Genomic DNA, 19,281 nt, shown 5'->3' with positions numbered 1-19,281 from the left:
CTAATGGGTGAGTTCGATACTAATTAAAATGAAAATGAATAATAAATAATTAGGTGCTTAAACAACAATAGATCAATCAAACGACAACATTGTTCCAAGGAAGCCAGCTCGAACTCGAACACAAGCATCTGATTTAACCAAAACAAGCACATTATTATGCAACACAGAAATACTTCTTTCGCAAAGCAACTTATGAGTTAGTTTGAACTTTTGTGTGTGTTGAGCACAAAAATACTCACTGATGTAATTTGACAGTTTTGCGTAGTAGAATGCAGCAATGCTAAAATTCTCACTGTCACTTTCACTTTGCACATACCTTCTTGATAACGTACTCCCTTTTGTGATCCAGAGAAGTGATTGGAGTATTGGATCCTCCCTTCTTCTACAACACTGGAACCCAGGTCATTTTATGTAAAGGTTTTGGGTTCAAAGTGTGATATGTCATAGGTATTACTTCATCGATTTTATCCAATCATCATTCGCCTCATGAATGCAATTGGCCAATGGTGCCAAGAAGTATGTAACAAAAAATACAAATATTTATTTAATACTCTCAACTTTTGTAGAATTAGCCATTGTTCATGGACCAGCATGCGTTCGGTCACTGATACAAATCAATATTTTATTAATCTGAAATAAATTTTAACATGTTCCAGGAATATCCTGAATGACACATTCACCTTTTTAATAAATGAATGTAACCAGACTCTGTTTTGACATTTACTTTTCCAGAGTACAGTCATGGATGCTTCTGGGTAGTAACAATTTCATTGACTTACCATGGGATCATTACATGCCAGATGTGTGTGTGACTTTAGATGAAATAACCACATGGCTTGTGCTAAATGTTTAGTAATAAACCAATATGGGTCAATCCAGAACAAATGGTCCAGCATGTAATGGGTTTCCTGGTCAATATAACTTTGATCATAGATCGAGCCCTAAACAATCCCGATGAAGACATATAACCAGAATAACCCAGTTACAAAATTTGCTTTGCCTTAGGGTTGTGCAAATGATCAAACAATAATTTTTATTAATCAATAGCAAATGTAGAAAATCTTATAAAGACTTGCCTTTAATAATCTAATGACTGTAACTACATGAAAATGTTCCTCATTGTATTTTAATTGTTTTTGAATCAGTTTTTCACACTGATTTCAAATCTGTAATTACTTTGTTTCTAATGTGGACCAATTCAAAGTTATTACGATTTTCTTATATTTTGTATCATTTCATACTAAATCGATAGGCATGGCCTGATTCCTTCTCAGTGACGTGCAGTGATGTTGACACTTGGGGTAGCAACCGGTGGCATGCCCAAGGGAGGTTGGTGTGGGTCATAATCCCCCTCCCCCCTTTGGGGCTCAGTATTCCTAAAAATAGAACGTCAAAGAAAGGAAAAGCTTGCAAAATGAGAAAGAACTACTGAAAATAATTGATTGATTGAATTGCTTTATATTACTTCGCATTTTGTGCCACTTTTGGCTAATTTGCAATGATGAGGATGGGTGATGATATGATGAAACTGATGAATGAACACTCAACAAACATCCATACCCAGACCAGGATTCGAATCCGGGACCCCTGGCATCATAGCGCGATGTGCTAACCATTCTGCCACACGGACCAGCTTCTGAAAAGAAGTACACATTAATCCCACCCCCTTTCGAAAATCCAAAACATGTTGATTTGACTACTAAGCCAGAGATCCCAGGGTCGAACCCCGATCAAGGCATGGGTGTTATTTGTGTTTGTCCCTTCTTCAATTTTGTCGTATCATCTTCACGATTACCCAAAAGTGGAGGAAAGTGAAGTAAAACAAACTAAATTAAACAATAAATCAATGATTGATTTGATTTATGCTACTTAGCGTCGCCGACACATTTGGTTAATCGTGATACAATACAATTAGGGAAGAGACAAACACAAATAACACCCATGCTGAGGTCAGGGTACGAACCCGGAACTCCTGGTGTCATTGCATGCAGTGATAACCACTCCGCGTGTTTGGTTGATTTAGTGTTTTAGTCCACTTTATGTACATAATAGCTAATCGGTACTGGACCTACAGTTTAAAATGGGATCTGAACCACTATGTGCCTCCACCAGGTAACAATCCGGGGCGACTTGCACTCTCCCACGGAAGTCGGCCGACAACAAAGATGAGTGGAAATCGCTAACCATTCGGATATGTGGGTATCGCTAAAGTAAACTGCATTTTCCTCAGTGGCAATTTTCAGTTGCATTTTTTGAAACACCATCCTCGTATATGATTAACTTTTATTCAAAAAAATTGCATTGCTTGATTTCCCTAATTTCTCCATCTCACTATCTTGTTACTGAAGGATCCAGGCTCGAGCCCTGGCTTGTGCATGAGTGTTCCTTTGTAACCATTCTTCATCAGTTTAATTTAATCAACGTTCATCGTCATGGCAGAAATTAGGTAAAGTGATGGAAAAGCAATGTTAAAGTAAACAGTAAAGTGGACCCCTGTGCTTTGCACCATGCCATGAAGACGTATATGGGGTGTGGGATTAGTGCCCCACACTTTCTTGATGGGGTGATGTGATTAGCACCACTCCCCTGACTGCCTTTACCCCACCCCCCAGAGTTTCCTCCAGGTACTTACTTTATACGATGCTGTTCGGCACTCTAGAGCCTCTTACACAAGTTGAGAAAATCCCGGTTTCCCCTGCCGGGATTGAACCTGGGTCTCTCGCATGGTAGTCAGATGCCCTAATGACTGAGTTACTGTGGCAACTAAAGAAAGGGGGAAAATACAAATTATTTCCTCGCAGTACATCTGCAGGGCCCTGTGAAATCAGGAATCCAGAGTTCTCTGTTTATGATTGTCACTCATGACTTCCATAAGCTCATTAGCTACGTACCGCGATTAAATCTATACAGCTAGAAAAAGCGATGGGAGGTGGCAGAAATTCAATATGTTAGAGGAGATTAACAGGTAAGAAAACACACTTTTTTCTAATTTCTTCAATGATATTAATTTGGCTTTTTGAGTCATGGGATACATTTTTCATTCCAAATTATTCACTGCAGAGTACAACACACAGGAACAAGAATGCATGCTCATCTCGGGTTTCGAATCCCGGCCTGAATTGTTCTTTGTGAGGTCCCTTCATCAATTTTATTATATCATCACTCATCCTCATTTCCACAATAACCAAATGTGGCAGAAAAGTGAAGTAAAATAAACCAAACCAACAACAACAATTAGAACGCACATTTTCTTGCCCAAATTAATAAATCTGTATTTATGACTGTTTAGCTTATCCATTTTTTTATTGGAGGTCAAAATATTTGTATTTTTTTTAGAAAGAAACTACTAAAATGAGAGCAAGAAAGAGAGCATAAGCAAATATTTATTTAATCATTATATATTCCATATCGAAAAAAAAAAAAAAAAACTAACATTTTTGTCTGCGCCTAATACAAGTATGTTCCCATTCATATACAAATGAAACTACATCCCATACATTCATATTGTACAATGTGTAAAAGGTTATATAAATACAGAGAACATAAGTACTGAAGAAAATTTTCCCCTGAGTTTTTTTAGGGGATTTACAAAGAAATCGAAGGGAAATCATTCCCTTATCTGTCCTATAGGAGATAGACTGCGAAAGCTGAAAGCACGGGCTTTCAACCATTGGAGTGGGGTGCGAGGGTACGAGGGAGGTACAGGGAGAAATCTTCCCTTTCCCTTCGGGCGGTTGTCTTTACTTGGAATTGGTAAGGTGGAGAAAGAGCCAGCTGATTTGATGGAGGGACAAGAAGCACGTGGACAAAAAATGTTACATTTGAACTGTGGCTACAAGACAATAAATATTATGATTTGAAAATAATTAGAGATGTGAAATTGATTGATCTATCTCTGCTAGACTAGCTACTCCTCAGTGCACGTCACTGTTCCTACTGTTATGTTTGTGGATATTAAATCGCTCCCAAGCAGAAGCAGCACTACACAACACCTGGCAACAAGTATTACACAGCGATAATGCTTACTTTGGAGTGCTGATGGGTGACCAGGACATCTGTGGTTCCTGTAAATCAACTTTGTTAGGATGGCTACGAGGATGTCGGAAAAGCATGCCTTTTGCAGTTCCCAGAATTTGTAGACAATTGCTACATTTGCATGGTCAATTTGTCATTGTTGAAGTATCGAAAACATCGAAGTAGAATCCAGTATCCAGATATCCCATCGTCAATTGCACCTGTCCCATATGGGCCAGTTTTGCCTATTCAGGAACCACCTGCCTCTTACACAGAAGACTCTGCATCACCAATGTGGCATGTACCTGTGTCCGACAGTGACTGTGAGAGTGATTATGATGATTCCATCAAGAAACCTCATTTTCCAACTCAGGAGGAACTCGATGACCTGATTCGTGATCTGGAATTACCAAAATTGAAAGCAGAGCTCCTTGCATCCCGTCTGCAAGAGTGGAATTTATTGGATAGCAGCTGCAAGATCTCAAAATATAGGACACCGCACTAGACATTCGCACCATACTACATTAGCAATGGGAATCTTTGTTACTGCAGGGACATCAGTGGCCTGTTTGATGAAATTGGAATAGTGCACAATTCCGCTGAGTGGCATCTTTTCATAGATAGCTGAACTAGCAGTTTCAAGGCCGTGTTGCTGCACAATAACAACAAATATCCCTCTCTTCCTGTTGGCCACTCTGTTATATTAAAGGAGAACTATGTTAAACAGCTGCTAGATCAAGTACGATAGCTACGAGTGGGATATGTATGGTGATTTCAAGATGCTGGGGTTTTTACTAGGACTCCAAGGAGGATTCACAAAGTATCCATGCTTCCTCTGTTCGTGGGACAGTTGCGCAACTGGGCAACACTATATCCAAACACAGTGGCCTTCGCGGAATGAACTTCTTCCAGGACAACAAAATGTCCTACATGAACCTCTTGTTGACAGGAAGAAGATCTTACTGCCTCCTCTTCACATTAAATTGAAAATAGCTGAACAGTTTGTGAAAGCCTTGGATGAACAATCAAGTGCTTTGCAACATATGGGCTCCATGTTTCCACGTTTATCTGAAGCAAAGGTATTTGGTGGGGTATTCACTGGACCTCAGATCAGACAGATGCTGCAATCCACAGAGTTGGAAAACAAAATGACAACTGTAGAAAAAGTGCCTTCTTGGCATTTTGTAATGTTGTGCATAACTTCCTAGGTTACAACAAGAGCCCACGTTACAGTGAACTGATCCAGAATTTACTGGATACGTTTCATACCTTAGGTTGCAGAATGTCAATAAAGTTGCATTACCTGCACTCGCATTTGGATTTTTTTAGACCAGATTTGGGCGATGTGACTCAAGAACATGGAGAACAATTCCATCAAGATATGCAGAACATGGAATCGCAGTATCAAGGCAGATGGGACTATATGTGGGGCTTGGTGAGGGATAGTCCCCAGAAACACAAAAGAAAAATACTATCACATCTGCATTTCTAACATACTAAGATACTTGAATGCCAATTCAGTGTTGTGGTAACTAATCATATATTATATTCTGTCAGACAATATCCAAATTATATGGATCGATCATTGTTATTACATTATTGGACAATTTTCTTTGTGATACTATATATGCTAGTATATATGCAAATTACTCAAACATATTTGGTTAATTTTACAGATAACTATCCATGCCATATTACGGAAATTGGCATTTTTTAAATCAGTGGTTGTGAATTATATAGGGAACATAAAAAAAAAAAAACTTGGGAGAAACAACAAGTTGCTGAAATTTTGTTGCCCAGTTGCAATTAATTTTAACATTGCACTATTCGTGCATTTTTGGTTAATACCCAATAATTATGTATATATGTTCTGGCATGCAAATACAATAGTCCATGACCCCCCCCCCCCACTTCCAGGACAAATTACAAATTTATCTTCAGGTTTATGCTTTTAGACGTGTGCTTGTAGCTAAGTCATGTTGCTTCCAGTAGTTGTAACGACAGTGTGGTTTGCTACTTCTTAACCATGTTTACCACAGTAAATTTCTCCTGATAGATCAATTTTAAATAATGCACATTAAACAATATAAATGAAATTTAATCATCCTAATTAATGAATGCTTATTGGTGCATCATGTTTTCAGGGAGGTAAAATTCTAATTAGGAACGCTAAAAATTTCCCGCACCCGTACAAAATCCACAGAAATGGCTCCCCTGCGAAGAATCTGTAGCTTGCATAATGAATGGTTAGAGAGGGGCATACACTTGGACATATTTGCTAAATTCTCTGAATATAAATGCTATTTAATGGACAACATTCTTACTTAATTTTTTTTATTTTTTATTATTATTATATTATTTATTATTATTATTATTACTATTATTATTATTTTACCTTCTTTATGTCTATATATATATACCCATACATATATATATGAAATTGTGTAAGGTTTGATTCATTTTTTATCCACGGTAATGTATAAGGACGATATGTATAACCTCTATATGTATTTTTTTATATCTGAAATGTGTATAAATATTATTTTTATGTGTATAAATCCTATGTAAGACATTTACTGTGCACTGTAAGAGGGCAGATGCCTGTTGTGCGCAGGATAATAAATAAATAAATAAATAAAATTGTGGAAATTCGTTAATATGTCAAATTCATAAATTAATTTGTTTAATATGGAATAAAGAAGATATCCCTCAACAGAGGAAAGAATCCATAATTGTTCCTGTGTTTAAAAAAGGTGATAAAATGAACTGCAATAATTACCGTGGAATTTCTCTACTCTCAACAACATATAAAATATTATCTAACATTCTTTTAACAAGAATGCTAATGAAATTATAGGTGATTATCAATGTGGAGTTAAACGTAGATCAACAACAGATCAAGTTTTTCACATTAGACAGACACTTGAAAGAAAGTGGGAATATAATCAAAATGTCCTTCAGCTATTCATTGATTTGAAAAAAGCATATAATTCGGTCAAAAGAGATAAATTATATAATATATTAGTAGAGTTTGGAATACCTAAGAAGCTTGTTAGAATGATAAAAGTATGCACCAGTGAAACAGAAAGTAAAATTCGTGTGGGTATTAATGTGTCTGGCAAATTTACAATTCATGATGGGTTAATACAAGGAGATGCATTATCTCCATTGCTCTTTCATTTTGCCTTAGAATATGCTGTTAGGAAGGTAAAAGAAACTAACTAAGGACTAAAATTAAATGGTGTGAGTCAGTTGTTAGCATATGCAGATGATGTAGACTTACTGGGGAATGATATAAATACAATTAAGAATAATGCTAAAATATTTATCAAAACTGCTAAAGAGAGAGGTTTGGAAGTTAACAAACAGAAAACTAAATATATGCTTACAGGCTAAAACCAAGTGTTAGGTAATAATCAAAATCTAATTATTAATAACAACTCATTTGAACCAGTTTCCAAGTTCAAATACTTAGGAGTTATATTAACAAGTGAAAATTATATTAAAGAGGAAATAAAAAGTAGGCTTAATTCAGGAAGTGCATGTTACTTCTCCCTCCATAAACTTTTGTCTTCTCATTTAATATCTAAGAAACTAAAAGTTAAAATATACAAAACAGTAATTTTGCCTGTAGTATTATATGGGTTCGAAAATTGGTCCCTTACATTGAAAGAGGAACATAAATTGAGAGTATTTGAAAATAAGATCCCTAGGAAAATATTTGGACCTAAAAGGGATGAGGAGACAGGTGAGTGGAGAAGGTTACATAATTTAGAAGTACATAATTTGTTTTCATGTCCAGATATTATTAGAATAATTAAATCAAGAAGACTTAGGTGGCCATGCCATGTGGCACGAATGGGAGAGGAAAGAGGAGTTTACAGGATTCTTGTTGGGAAACCTGATGGTAAGAGACCTGTAGGAAGGCCAAGACGAAGATGGAGGGACAACGTTGAGATGGACCTAAAGCAAATCTGTAGGGATGGAAAAGAGTATGTTGATGTTGCTCAAGATAGGGACAGATGGAAGGCCTGTGTTGCTGCAACCATGAACCTTCGGGTTTAAGAAGGCTAGAGATTTAGTTAGTTAGGGAACGCTTCTTTTCGTAGTTGCAAGAATTTTCATGTGGAACATGAACGTCTACAAATTGTTTAATTTTTGCCACATGTATCTAAATTGTGTCGTGCCAAGGTTACATATTTTCAGGGTATCAAAGAACTTCAACAATTCTCGATTCTTATTGATAACCACTGACTTATTTAGTTATGTCCAGTTTCACTTCAAAACAAAGAACTTCACTGTGATTATGTGGAAGGCGAACCCATCCATTAATTTTGTCAGTTTTCACACTTTTGCATCAGTAAATGCAAGACCATCAGTTCGATTCAATTTTTGCACTACTCTTGACACACTTATTAAATAACACTATACATTCATTGGGTATGTATCTTGATATTCACGTATACTTGCAAGTCGTGAATTAGGTTATCATAAGTTCCAACAATTGATGCATGTTGCTGTACCATTCCAAACAATGAATCCTCTTATTTGAAAATACTACAAGGATGAGAAACTTTGCATCATAAAATTGTGAAAAAAGGTAATTTGCTATGTAAGCTGTGTGATCTGACCACCCTCCGCTCTTTGATGCACCTATGCTACCATACACATACTGTATGTGCTACAAGGTATGTAAGTAGTGCTGTTTAATAAGTGATATCAATCCACACATACATATCCTGAAACTTCACCAAGCATCCCCCAGCTAGGAATTTTCACTTCATTCACTTGCTAGTGCAGTGACAATGTACACTCTGTTTATATGCAGTAAGGCCAGCCTAAAGTGAACTACTGCAAACGTGTGAATAATATTTGACTGTCCTTAATAGATTTGGCAAAAGCTGAATAAAATATTACTGAACCAGTAACATATTTACATTTTTCAATGCATGTCCTTAATGACAGTCTATTCTACTATCCTTTCTTCTTGGTGATCTGTAAATCTCTGACAATTTTTTTTCCAGATATCTGAACAAGAACTACATGCAAGGACAGAGCCAAGATGTTTCAAGGTCAGTTACACTAGTAGCTTCAGGAAAATTAAGTGAACAAGAGCAACCAAAATACAATACAGAATGTGTCAATAGAGAAGTTAACTTTGAACCTGAACCTTCACCAAAATACTCTAAAACCAAGGCAGATATTGGAGATACCAAGCACTGTAACAGGAAAAAACAACATATCTCTTCAATGTTCAACCAAGCTTTCTCCAATGAAGGAAATTTATTTGCTCATTCAAATGTCCTTGCAAAGGAGAAGCTTTTGAATCGCTCAGTTTGCAAGAGAAACTTTATTCCTGAAGATAACCTTTCCACACAAAGAAGGGTTCACACCAAAGATAAACCTTTTAATCGCTCAATTTGCAACAAAGATTTAACCCGGAAATCAAGCCTTAATATTCATATGAGGGTTCACACCAAAGAGAAACCTTTTAAGTGTTCAATTTGTGACAAAGCTTTTTCCCAGAAAGCAGTTCTTCGAGTGCATGTGAGGATTCACACTAAGGAGAAACATTTTAAGTGTTCAATTTGCAACAAAGATTTTACCAAGAAATCAAACCTTAATAATCATATGAGGGTTCACACCAAAGATAAACCTTTTAAGTGTTCAATTTGCAACAAAGATTTTTCCCACAAACATCGCCTTAATACACACATGACAGTACACACAAAAGAGAAACGTTTTAATTGTTCTATTTGTAGCAAAGTGTTTTCCTACAATGACTCGCTTAATAAACATATGAGGACACACACAAATGAAAAACTTTTTAAGTGTACAATTTGCAACAAAGATTTTACCCAAAAACATCACCTTAATACACACATAACAGTACACACAAAGGAGAAACCTTTTAATTGTATTATTTGCAGTAAAGATTTTTCCTACAAATCCTCGCTTAATATACATATAAGGTCACACACAAATAAAAAACCTTTTAAGTGTGCAATTTGCAACAAAGATTTTGCCCAAAAAACTCACCTTAGTGCACACATGACAGTACACACAAAAGAGAAACGTTTTAATTATTCTATTTGTAGCAAAGAGTTTTCCTACAATGACTCGCTTAATAAACATATGAGGGCACACACAAATGAAAACCTTTTAAGTGTACAATTTGCAACAAAGATTTTAACCAAAAATATCACCTTAATAGACACATGAGAATACACACAAAGAGAAACCCTTTAATTGTTTAAAATGTGACAAGTATTTTACCCATATATAGTAAGTATAATATATATACTTAACATGTGAAGAGGGTGCAAAGCAAATAGAACTTAAAGACCATTTGCACACAGGGAATGTTGTTTCCGAGTAGAAATCTCTTGAAATTCTTGTCGATCTGTGCATATATCATTTTTAATGGGATCCCGAGCTCTGTATTATACAAATCATTACTTCATGTCTACAACTATGGTGGAACCATTTTATTAATTGAGATCTCAACCATCCATTCCAATGGTACTGTGCAAACCTGTTTTTGATAGCCCTACTGAAAATTCTGTTTACTGTTTTCGGTAGATCAATGGGTGTTTTGAAACATCCACTGTTTTCAGTAGATGAACTGTAATGCTACTGTCTTCTGTTTTCAGTAGCCCAACTGTGTGTACTGTTTTCAGTAGCTGAACTGTTCTGCTAATGTGTTCTACTGTTTTTAGTAGTCCAACTGTGTCTACTGTTTTCAGGAGGTGAACTGTACTACTAATAGTAAGGTTTGAAGCTTCCCTGGTGACGAGTGATGAATAGATTCTCTCGGGCTATCTCGCTTCAACCCTGAAGATGAGAGTGAAGTTAGCTCTCGAAAGCTTGCAATATTTTCCATAACTCACCTGGTCGATAGCCCGAGAGAATCTATTCATGTACCACTAATGTTTCCTACTGTTTTTGGTAGTCCAACTGTTTCTCCTATCTTTAGTGGCTGAACTAGACTATTTATGTTTTCAGTAACATAATTGTACAACCAACATCTTTTATTGTGTTCAGCATATTGATGTATGAAAACAGTACTATTATCAGTAATGATTTTTTTTTATCAATACAACTGAAAATGCAATGGAAAAATCATATAAACAACTAAAATAAATATATGGTATAGCATGTGGAACTTGCTACTTAGGAATGCACCCATAAACAAAAAATCAAGTATAGTGAACTTGCTTTTAGGTGTGTAGCTTCATTGTGTTTAACTTACTTGTAGAAAATTGAAAGACATACTGTTTTATACATAAATTGACCTATTGTTTTTCATATATTCACACGAAAACAGCACAAAATTAATTTAAACAATGCGTGATCCTCAATGCTTGAAAAACCAAAACAAGCAAGCACTGTTGACTATGTTGATCAAAAGATGGCTCTCTTCTGCAATTGCACTACACAGATATACACTGACTGAGCAAAACTCACGGGATACCCACCTAATATCTGGTCGGGCCCCCTCTGGCCCTGCAGAGTGCAGCTATAAGGTGTGGAAGTGAGTCTGCAAGGCCCTGGTACATGTCCAGAGGCAGTTGACACCACTCAGTCAATTGCATTCTGTTTATGGGTGGAGGATCCAGTGCATTGAGCCTGAGTTCAACGGCATCGCAGATATGCCCGATGGAGTTCATATCAGGGCTCCGGGGTGGCCATGTCCATGGACGACATTGGAGCGATGTGGCGGTGCATTGTCATGTTGAAAGACCGCCATATCGTCAGTGTGTTGAAAGGCCAGAAACGGGTGGAGATGGTCTCCGAGCAGATGACAATACTGTGGACCAGTCACCGTGTCTTCCAGAACAACCAGAGGGCCCAGTTCATACCACGAAAATGCACCCCAGACCATGACTGATACCCCACCACCCTGGACCATGCCCTCTTGGCATGCGGGATCCATCGCTTCATGCAGTCTGCGCCACATAAGGTGCCTCCCATCGGCATGGTGCAGTTGATACTGTGACTCGTCAGACCATATGACGTTACACCACTGTTGCAGTGTCCATCCGCAGTGATTGGTGGCAAATTCACGCCGGAGTGTCCGATGACGTGGGGTTAGCAGTGACACCCGTGTAGGGCGACTGCTCCCATACCCGAGGGCACGCATGTTCCGACGGATTGTCCACTGGGAGACGTTTCTAGCATGGCTATTGTTGAATTGGACCATGATTTGTTGCACTGTTGCCCTCCTGTGTCTGTTGACCTTTCGTCCCAGATGTCGCTGGTCTCGGTCATTGAGGGCAGCTGGATGCCTGGTATGGTGTCTGTTGTGGACTGTGTTGCCTTCATCTACCCATTCTTGGTACACCCTGGACACGGTTGAATGTGGGAAGCAGAATTCCTGCACCACCTCCGAAATCGAATGTCCCATGCATCGGGCACCCACCACCATGCCCCGTTCAAATACCGCCAACTCACGACGACGTTGCATTGCACATGAATCTCTCACACAGTCACTTCCCACAAGGTCTCGCACACAACTGCAGCTGTCGCGCAGCCCTGCAGGGGGCGTGGAACACACGTGGTGTCCACCCGCGAATCACTGACCTCCGAACCCATGAGTTTTGCTAAGTGAGTGTAATAATAACGATGGAAATTCCTTGCTGAAAAAATCAACTGATATGATAATGTATTCAAACTACTAGCTGCTTTTAAGTCTGAGCTATTTCTTAAGAAAGAGTTGTAGTAACTTATTTATTAAGATATATCTGACTCAGTAGTTTTCATTAGAAAAACAGTAGAAATTCAGTTCGTGTACTGTTTTTTCCAATGCACTTCAAAATCTCAAAATTACTGAATATATGGTGTCAAGAATGAATTTGCCTATTCTTGGAATCAATAAATGATTTTATAATATATTGTAGCAAGTATTATGCATAATTATTCACATTGTTTTTTCAGTACAGTAGTCCTACTGAAGAGTACAGTAGCTGTACAGTAATCTGCAATGGGATTTCAGTAGATTTCACAGTACACAGTAGGAGATATTTGAAAACAGTAGAATTTGTCTACTGAAAACAGTAGAAATTTCCAGCAGGGAGTTGTAAGAAAATAACCATTCGTAACAGGATGTGGGCTTTTTAAATAGCTAGCCATTGTTTAAGTACTTTTCTTAGCCAAAGTAGCAAGCAAGGAAAGAAGCTTCATGACCAGTAGCAGTGACTCAGGGTGGATACTCACCGGGAATTCCTTGAATTCCAGGAATTATGCTTGAATTATTGGCTCCGGGAATTATGCGGGGATTTTGCTCCTTGAACGTGAAAAATTGCAACTTTTATTAATCCAGATCTCAAATTTATCTATACATATTCATAAATGTTGTGAGGCATGTTTTTCACAGTTTAGATTTTATGTTTGACAAGGAAGTAATAGAAATCTGCATTGGAAAATATACAAAAACAGAATTCTTCTGTGAACTCTTGGTAGGACAAATGTATAATGTTGGTAGGCTAGGATAATTGCTAAATGCGAAAAAGATCCCAGAGGAAAATACAGTATAGTAATGGAATACATACAGATTCCTATTTTAACTTCTCGTGAAGTCTTTCCTTATTTTTACTTGCCTTGCTAAGTGTCATTGGTTTGAAACTTATTTGTATGAACAATGTTTCATTTCTAAAACTGTGAACAGTTTACGTACAAGTACAATATCAGAGATCATTGATATTTCTTTAGGATAGAAACAGCAATGTGGGTTTATTTCACGCTGTTCAGTACTTGCCTGCAATAAGGTCCATATTAAATCTTTGATGAACCTCATTTTTTTGGATACATTGTAGGTATATTCCAAAAAAACTGACTCCAAAACATATGATTCTGAATCGTGTTTATTGAACAATGTACCATTTTAGAAATACAACTCCATTTCTCTATATTGTGTGTTTTAAGTGCTTTTGCCCCTATTGTTTCTTTCTAACACAAAGAATATCGTAATGGAAAGTTTTCCCTGTACACTCACTGGCAATAAAAATTGAACATAGAGACCTGAAATACTTGCTTCCCTGTGAGGCATTGTGTGTGGTGCCTAATTCTACGGTGATAAGCGGATTTTAATAGGGAAGTTTCAACAGCAACTTCTACCAGCCCCGTATATTTATGCAACACACACAACGCCTTGTAGGCATTCGAGGATTTCAGGATCTATGTGTCCCATTTTTATTGCCTGTAACTGTACGTTGCACCATGCCATTCAGGAATACAGAAGGTGTGGAGAATAGTTTCATAAATTATCGATCTCAACCATACTGGAGGTGACATCAGCACTACACTCCGTCCATCTTTACCTCCTCAGGTACACATTGATGAGAGGCTGGGTAAGCCACAGAACTTCTTCTGCAGGGACATTTTCTGAATATTCCCACCTGAAATGTCCAAACTCGTGATTGGAACTTGGGTCACTTAATGATGAACCACGAAATTTATATTTCATTTGCATTGAATTAGATCTTTTCGACCCATTGGAACCACAAAGACCCTTTGTATTAATGTTAATATTTTGGGGGGCGAGGTAATAAGTAAGGTTGAAACAGAGGAAACTCTTGCTTGTGTCCTTAATTCTTTTGCTTTAAATTTTTTGAAAGTTATCATTTGAAGACTGGCATTTATACTTGAATTTTATCACTGTCTTAGAGTGGCCACCCTGTAACTGATGTTAAAGCTTCCCTATTTTGATGTATTTTTATTAATTCATGATAATTATTGTTATCATTTGTATTATTCCGTTTTTTCAACAGACTGATCTCCCTCACCATGAATATATACTTGTGATACCAATGTCCATGGCAGAGTGGTTAGCACAGCACACTATGATCCTAGGGTCCGAGGCTGGGTTGTTAAAGCTCCAGATATTTTAAGTAAATTCAATTCCTGTCCAGGAGAGAAAATCAGGAAGCATAAATGGGTTCTGGACCGTAAATAACCTTTTCATCTGTGAAGTATTTCAATTCGGTCTAGGAACTTTTTTCCGGATGAATTTGAATACAGTCTAGGAACCTTTTTTCTGAATCAATTTAAATACGGTCCAGAAATTTTTTTTCCGAATCTATTCATATTCGGTCCAGGAACCTTTTTTCTGAATCTATTTATATTCGGTCCAGGAACCTTTTTTCTGAATCTATTTATATTTTTGGTCCAGGAACCTTTTTCCCGAATCTATTTATATTTGGTCCAGGAACCTTTTTTCCAGGATCAATTTAAATATGTTTCAGCAACCTTTTTTTTAGATCAATTTAAGTATGGCTCAGGAATCTTCCTATCTGAATCAGTTTAAATAGGGTCCAAATTCTCTATTGAAATGAAACAATATGCAACTTGGATCGAATCTTAAATTGTACGAGAAAAAAGTTTCTTCAACAACCCTTCATCAATTTAATCATATCATGACTCATCCTCATCTTTGCAATTAGCAAAAAGTGGCAGAAATGTGAAGTAAAATAAATCAACCAATCAATGTTTGAATAATTATATTGAAAACATTTTTACCAGATATCAAAATATCTTGAAGTTGATTAGGTAAATTTGAGTTTGAAATTCTTATGCAATTAACAATTACTTATAGATTAGTATATCCTGTAACATTTGTGACTCGTGTTTGTAGATGTATTTCATGTCTAAGTATGTGAAATGGCAAATGTAAACTTCACATATGAAATAAAATATTTTAAATATTGAACTGAACCTTTTAATTGAATTGTATTAGACTGTTTTGATACAATGGAATCTCATTTATGCTTTATATTGTTAATATATGTGTGTGTGTATGTGTGTGGGTGGTGAGAGGCGGTAATACGTAATATTGAAATAGAGAAAACATTTGCTTGTACCCTGGAATGTTCGGAATGTTCGTCTTGGATACCGGGAATTATACTTGAATTTTATCATGATCCTGCTGTGGCCACCTTATACTAGCAAAGTTATAATCACTTATGGACACAGATTTTGTGATATGTTACTGACAAATTTATTTTTAATGCTAATAAAGTTTAATGCACTGATAAACTCTACCTCTTTTGAAATAATGTTTAAATATTATGTTGTTGTGGTTGAATGAGATTGCATTGATTGAAATTAATTTCTTCTGTTTGAAAATTATTGTGATATTTTATGTTCAATTTTGTGCATGAAGTTTTTTGTGTTTCTTAACATATTGAATAATTTTGATGAAGAATCTTGTAAATGTGTAATATTTCAAACTTCCAATTTTTCAGAAAGCAATACTCAATGCCAGTGATTCATGAATAGTAAGCAAGGGCCAGTTCTAGATCATTCTTCTGAAAAAGGAAGTTTTAATTAGCAATTTTCAGCAAAAAATCGTTTTGCAACACCTAAACCTCATTGCACAGCTGGGAAATGCTGTGTTTGCAACCGATTCCATTTTAAAATAATAAAGGTTAGTTACCAAGTCGCATATCACATTCCTTTCATGACATTAATTAACTCACTAATTATTCTCCTGCAGCATTATAATACTTTGAGCCATGGAGGTGTATTCTGTAGGGTGTGTTTCGATGCAGACCTGGGTTCGATTCTGAGGGTGGGTGATGTAAGGTCAGAATTTTTCTGGCCTTCTCCCTTCCAAGGCATCTCTGGGGCTCACCCATCCTCAAATCAATGGATACCTGGGGGTAACCCCGTGTGGGTAAAGCAGCTGGAGTGTGGTTCTGATCACATCACCTACAAAAATGGTAGAGATCGAGAATGTGTCCAGCCGTACCCCCACATCCCGTATATGTGCCTTCATAGCATGGTGCTATATGCACGGGGAACTTTTTTTTTTTAAGCATTATGATACTTTAAAACATCTTGTGACATTTAGTAATGTTTTTTTGAACCTCTCTGTAGACCCAGAGGATGCAAAGATAGGATTTTTGAAGTGTTGCAAGACTTTTTAACATGCTGCAGTTAAATAAATAAAAAATAAATAAATACATTAAAAATCGGTTGATTGTCACTTCTTCAGTTTCACGTAAATACTAAACATTCCAGCCTTTTGGGTTAGCCTGGAGATGGAGAAAAGAGACATAATAATATATACAAATACAGTTATTAAAATAATGCCTCTTTATGCCATGCTGTCCTTCATTCTCTGTCATTTGCGACAAAAACAAGTCACTGTGGTATAGACTGATACCAACAGTCACATAAAAGACACAGAAGGGAAGAGTGCAAGAAGAAATTATTTATCCACAACCCTCCTGCCTCGCTTGAATTTATATCAAACAAATCGAATTCCACTGCGGCCTTCACACGTCTTTCGCTTGAACTCCAAAATCATCTGACCCGGAAACAGCCCAGGATGGTAGTAATGCTGGTTTTAAAAATTTTCACCACGAGTGTGCAAGCATGAATTTAAAATGAAATATGTCTTCTGTTTCAACACAGCCTTTACCTACCAGGTTAAGAAGTTTGGTCACAGCTTTCTTTTTATCCATGCCTTTGATCTTGTCAAACATCTGCTTCCCAGGAGGTGGAGGGTTTGTTCAGTAATTCTCTGAAAAACTAATCTGCAACAACGAAGGGTGAGCGAATTTTTGGAAACGACAAATGTTGCTCTTGGCCTTGATTCTAACAACTCAAAGACAATGGTATCCATTGGAAAATTTCAACCAATACTTACCGATACCACTGGTATTGTCCAATATGGATACGTCGGTATCTGTATCTGCTCAGTCCTAGTAGTTATTGTAGTTAATTAAAACATGACTTTTTCCTTCATGCCTTCTCAGCCATCCACCATTGCCCACTATGATGTTCAGCTAAAGTTCCCACATGAGGAAGTTACTGGTAACTAAGGTGCTACCACACAAATTATTTGAAAATTATAACTTTGTTCAACCTTATTCTGGAAATGTGTACCTTTTTTAGTTGTAATTATCAACAACTAATTTTAGTATGATTTGAGGAAAATTGCCTAATGAATGAAACCTTGAACTTGTTGACTTTTACTGTATTAATTATTTGGAGTGCTGCCAGCTCTTCTAAATTTTATTATTTTCTTTGAATTTTTCCAACTTTTGACAATCATTGATCCTTAAAGTACTTGAAAACACCCACCCTACTCCGAGTACTATGAAGGAGAGCATACCATTTACTACAAGAGGCTGGAAAAATAATTGTGGACATTTGCATCCTGTTACGTCAAATGTCTAAACATCTTTCTTTCAACAATTGCTTCAGGTTGATATTCTTTATTTGAGTACCTGCATGGATTGTGCAACAACAGTCATCCCCCTTCCTCCCCTCTCCCCCTTCTTGCTGACTTTCTTCTTGAAACTCAAGAGATTTTGCCAATGCTGGCTCATATAATTACGGGGAAACTTTTGGTATCATCCTTTCATCATAAACAATTGAGAAAAACAGCAGTTTGTGAGATTTCGCACTGTAACAATTCATTTAGCTAGCAGAGCTTTCTGGAATATAAAACCAAACCAAATTTTGACTGTCATGCTCATTTTTAGTCTGATATTTGAGGTGTTGCCCAAAGGGGCCAATAGGATTTCAGTGGCCACAGTGCAGCTTTATCTAGGGTAGTGGGTGAAGTACGTCATAAATCAACCAATCAGTGACGCTCATCTACCCATCCAACAATGTGTTGCAGCAGCAGATCATGGTCATTTGTAGCAGATCGTAAATCTTGTTTGTAGTAAATTATTATAGTATACTACAGGGTACACACAATATATTTGTAACGGAAAGAAGCAAATGTGAGAACATTAATATAACATGAACTTTTGGATATGGAAATATGGTAGACTGAAATGGTATGGTTGCAAGATGATCCTTTTATTTCCACATTTAATAACAATGTATTTTGAACTTCTTTAAATTGCCAAATTTCCAAGTATGTCTCAATATCAACAGAAGTTCGTATGAGTAATATTCATATTGGTTCAAGCTAGTGTTATCTCAACCCTAGTACATGGGTTATGCTGTACTTATGTAGGATGCAATTAAATGGGTTTGTCATATTTTCTATATGATTTTGTCAAATAGGTGTTATTCTGTACAAGAGTAGCCGTTCTGCTAAATTCATTGACACTGAACTGAAACTCGTTTCATTAATGGTATTAAAATATCTGAGATAAGGGCTGTCGAAGGAGAGAAGTCTTCTATACAAATTTTGAGAGGAATAAGTTCTTTATGATTGACAGATTCTAGGATGGCACTTAGTTTACTCCACCACTTATCATATAGTTTCCAAGCCAAAACTACCCACTTGTACTGTGCCCTTAG

General features: G+C 36.8%; 1 protein-coding gene across 2 annotated transcripts in view; it reads left to right on the top strand.

The window, feature by feature from the left end:
* Nucleotides 1-15,479, top strand: part of LOC145999741 (uncharacterized) — a 39,931-nt gene extending 24,452 nt beyond the window's left edge. Inside the window, exon 4 of one of the 2 annotated variants that reach the window (XM_083137026.1) lies at nucleotides 14,784-15,479. In XM_083137026.1, the coding sequence (XP_082993152.1) occupies nucleotides 14,784-14,817 (34 nt within the window). In that variant the 3' untranslated portion in view covers nucleotides 14,818-15,479. The other variant, XM_083137025.1, reaches the window with a different exon arrangement.
* The last annotated feature ends 3,802 nt before the right edge of the window (nucleotides 15,480-19,281 follow it).

The sequence above is a fragment of the Lepisma saccharinum genome, chromosome 15, assembly GCF_977018435.1.
Source record: "Lepisma saccharinum chromosome 15, izLepSacc3.1, whole genome shotgun sequence".
Lineage (NCBI taxonomy): Eukaryota > Metazoa > Arthropoda > Insecta > Zygentoma > Lepismatidae > Lepisma > Lepisma saccharinum.
Note: the sequence above shows the minus strand (reverse complement) of the source record. Positions and strands in the feature narration are given on the sequence as shown.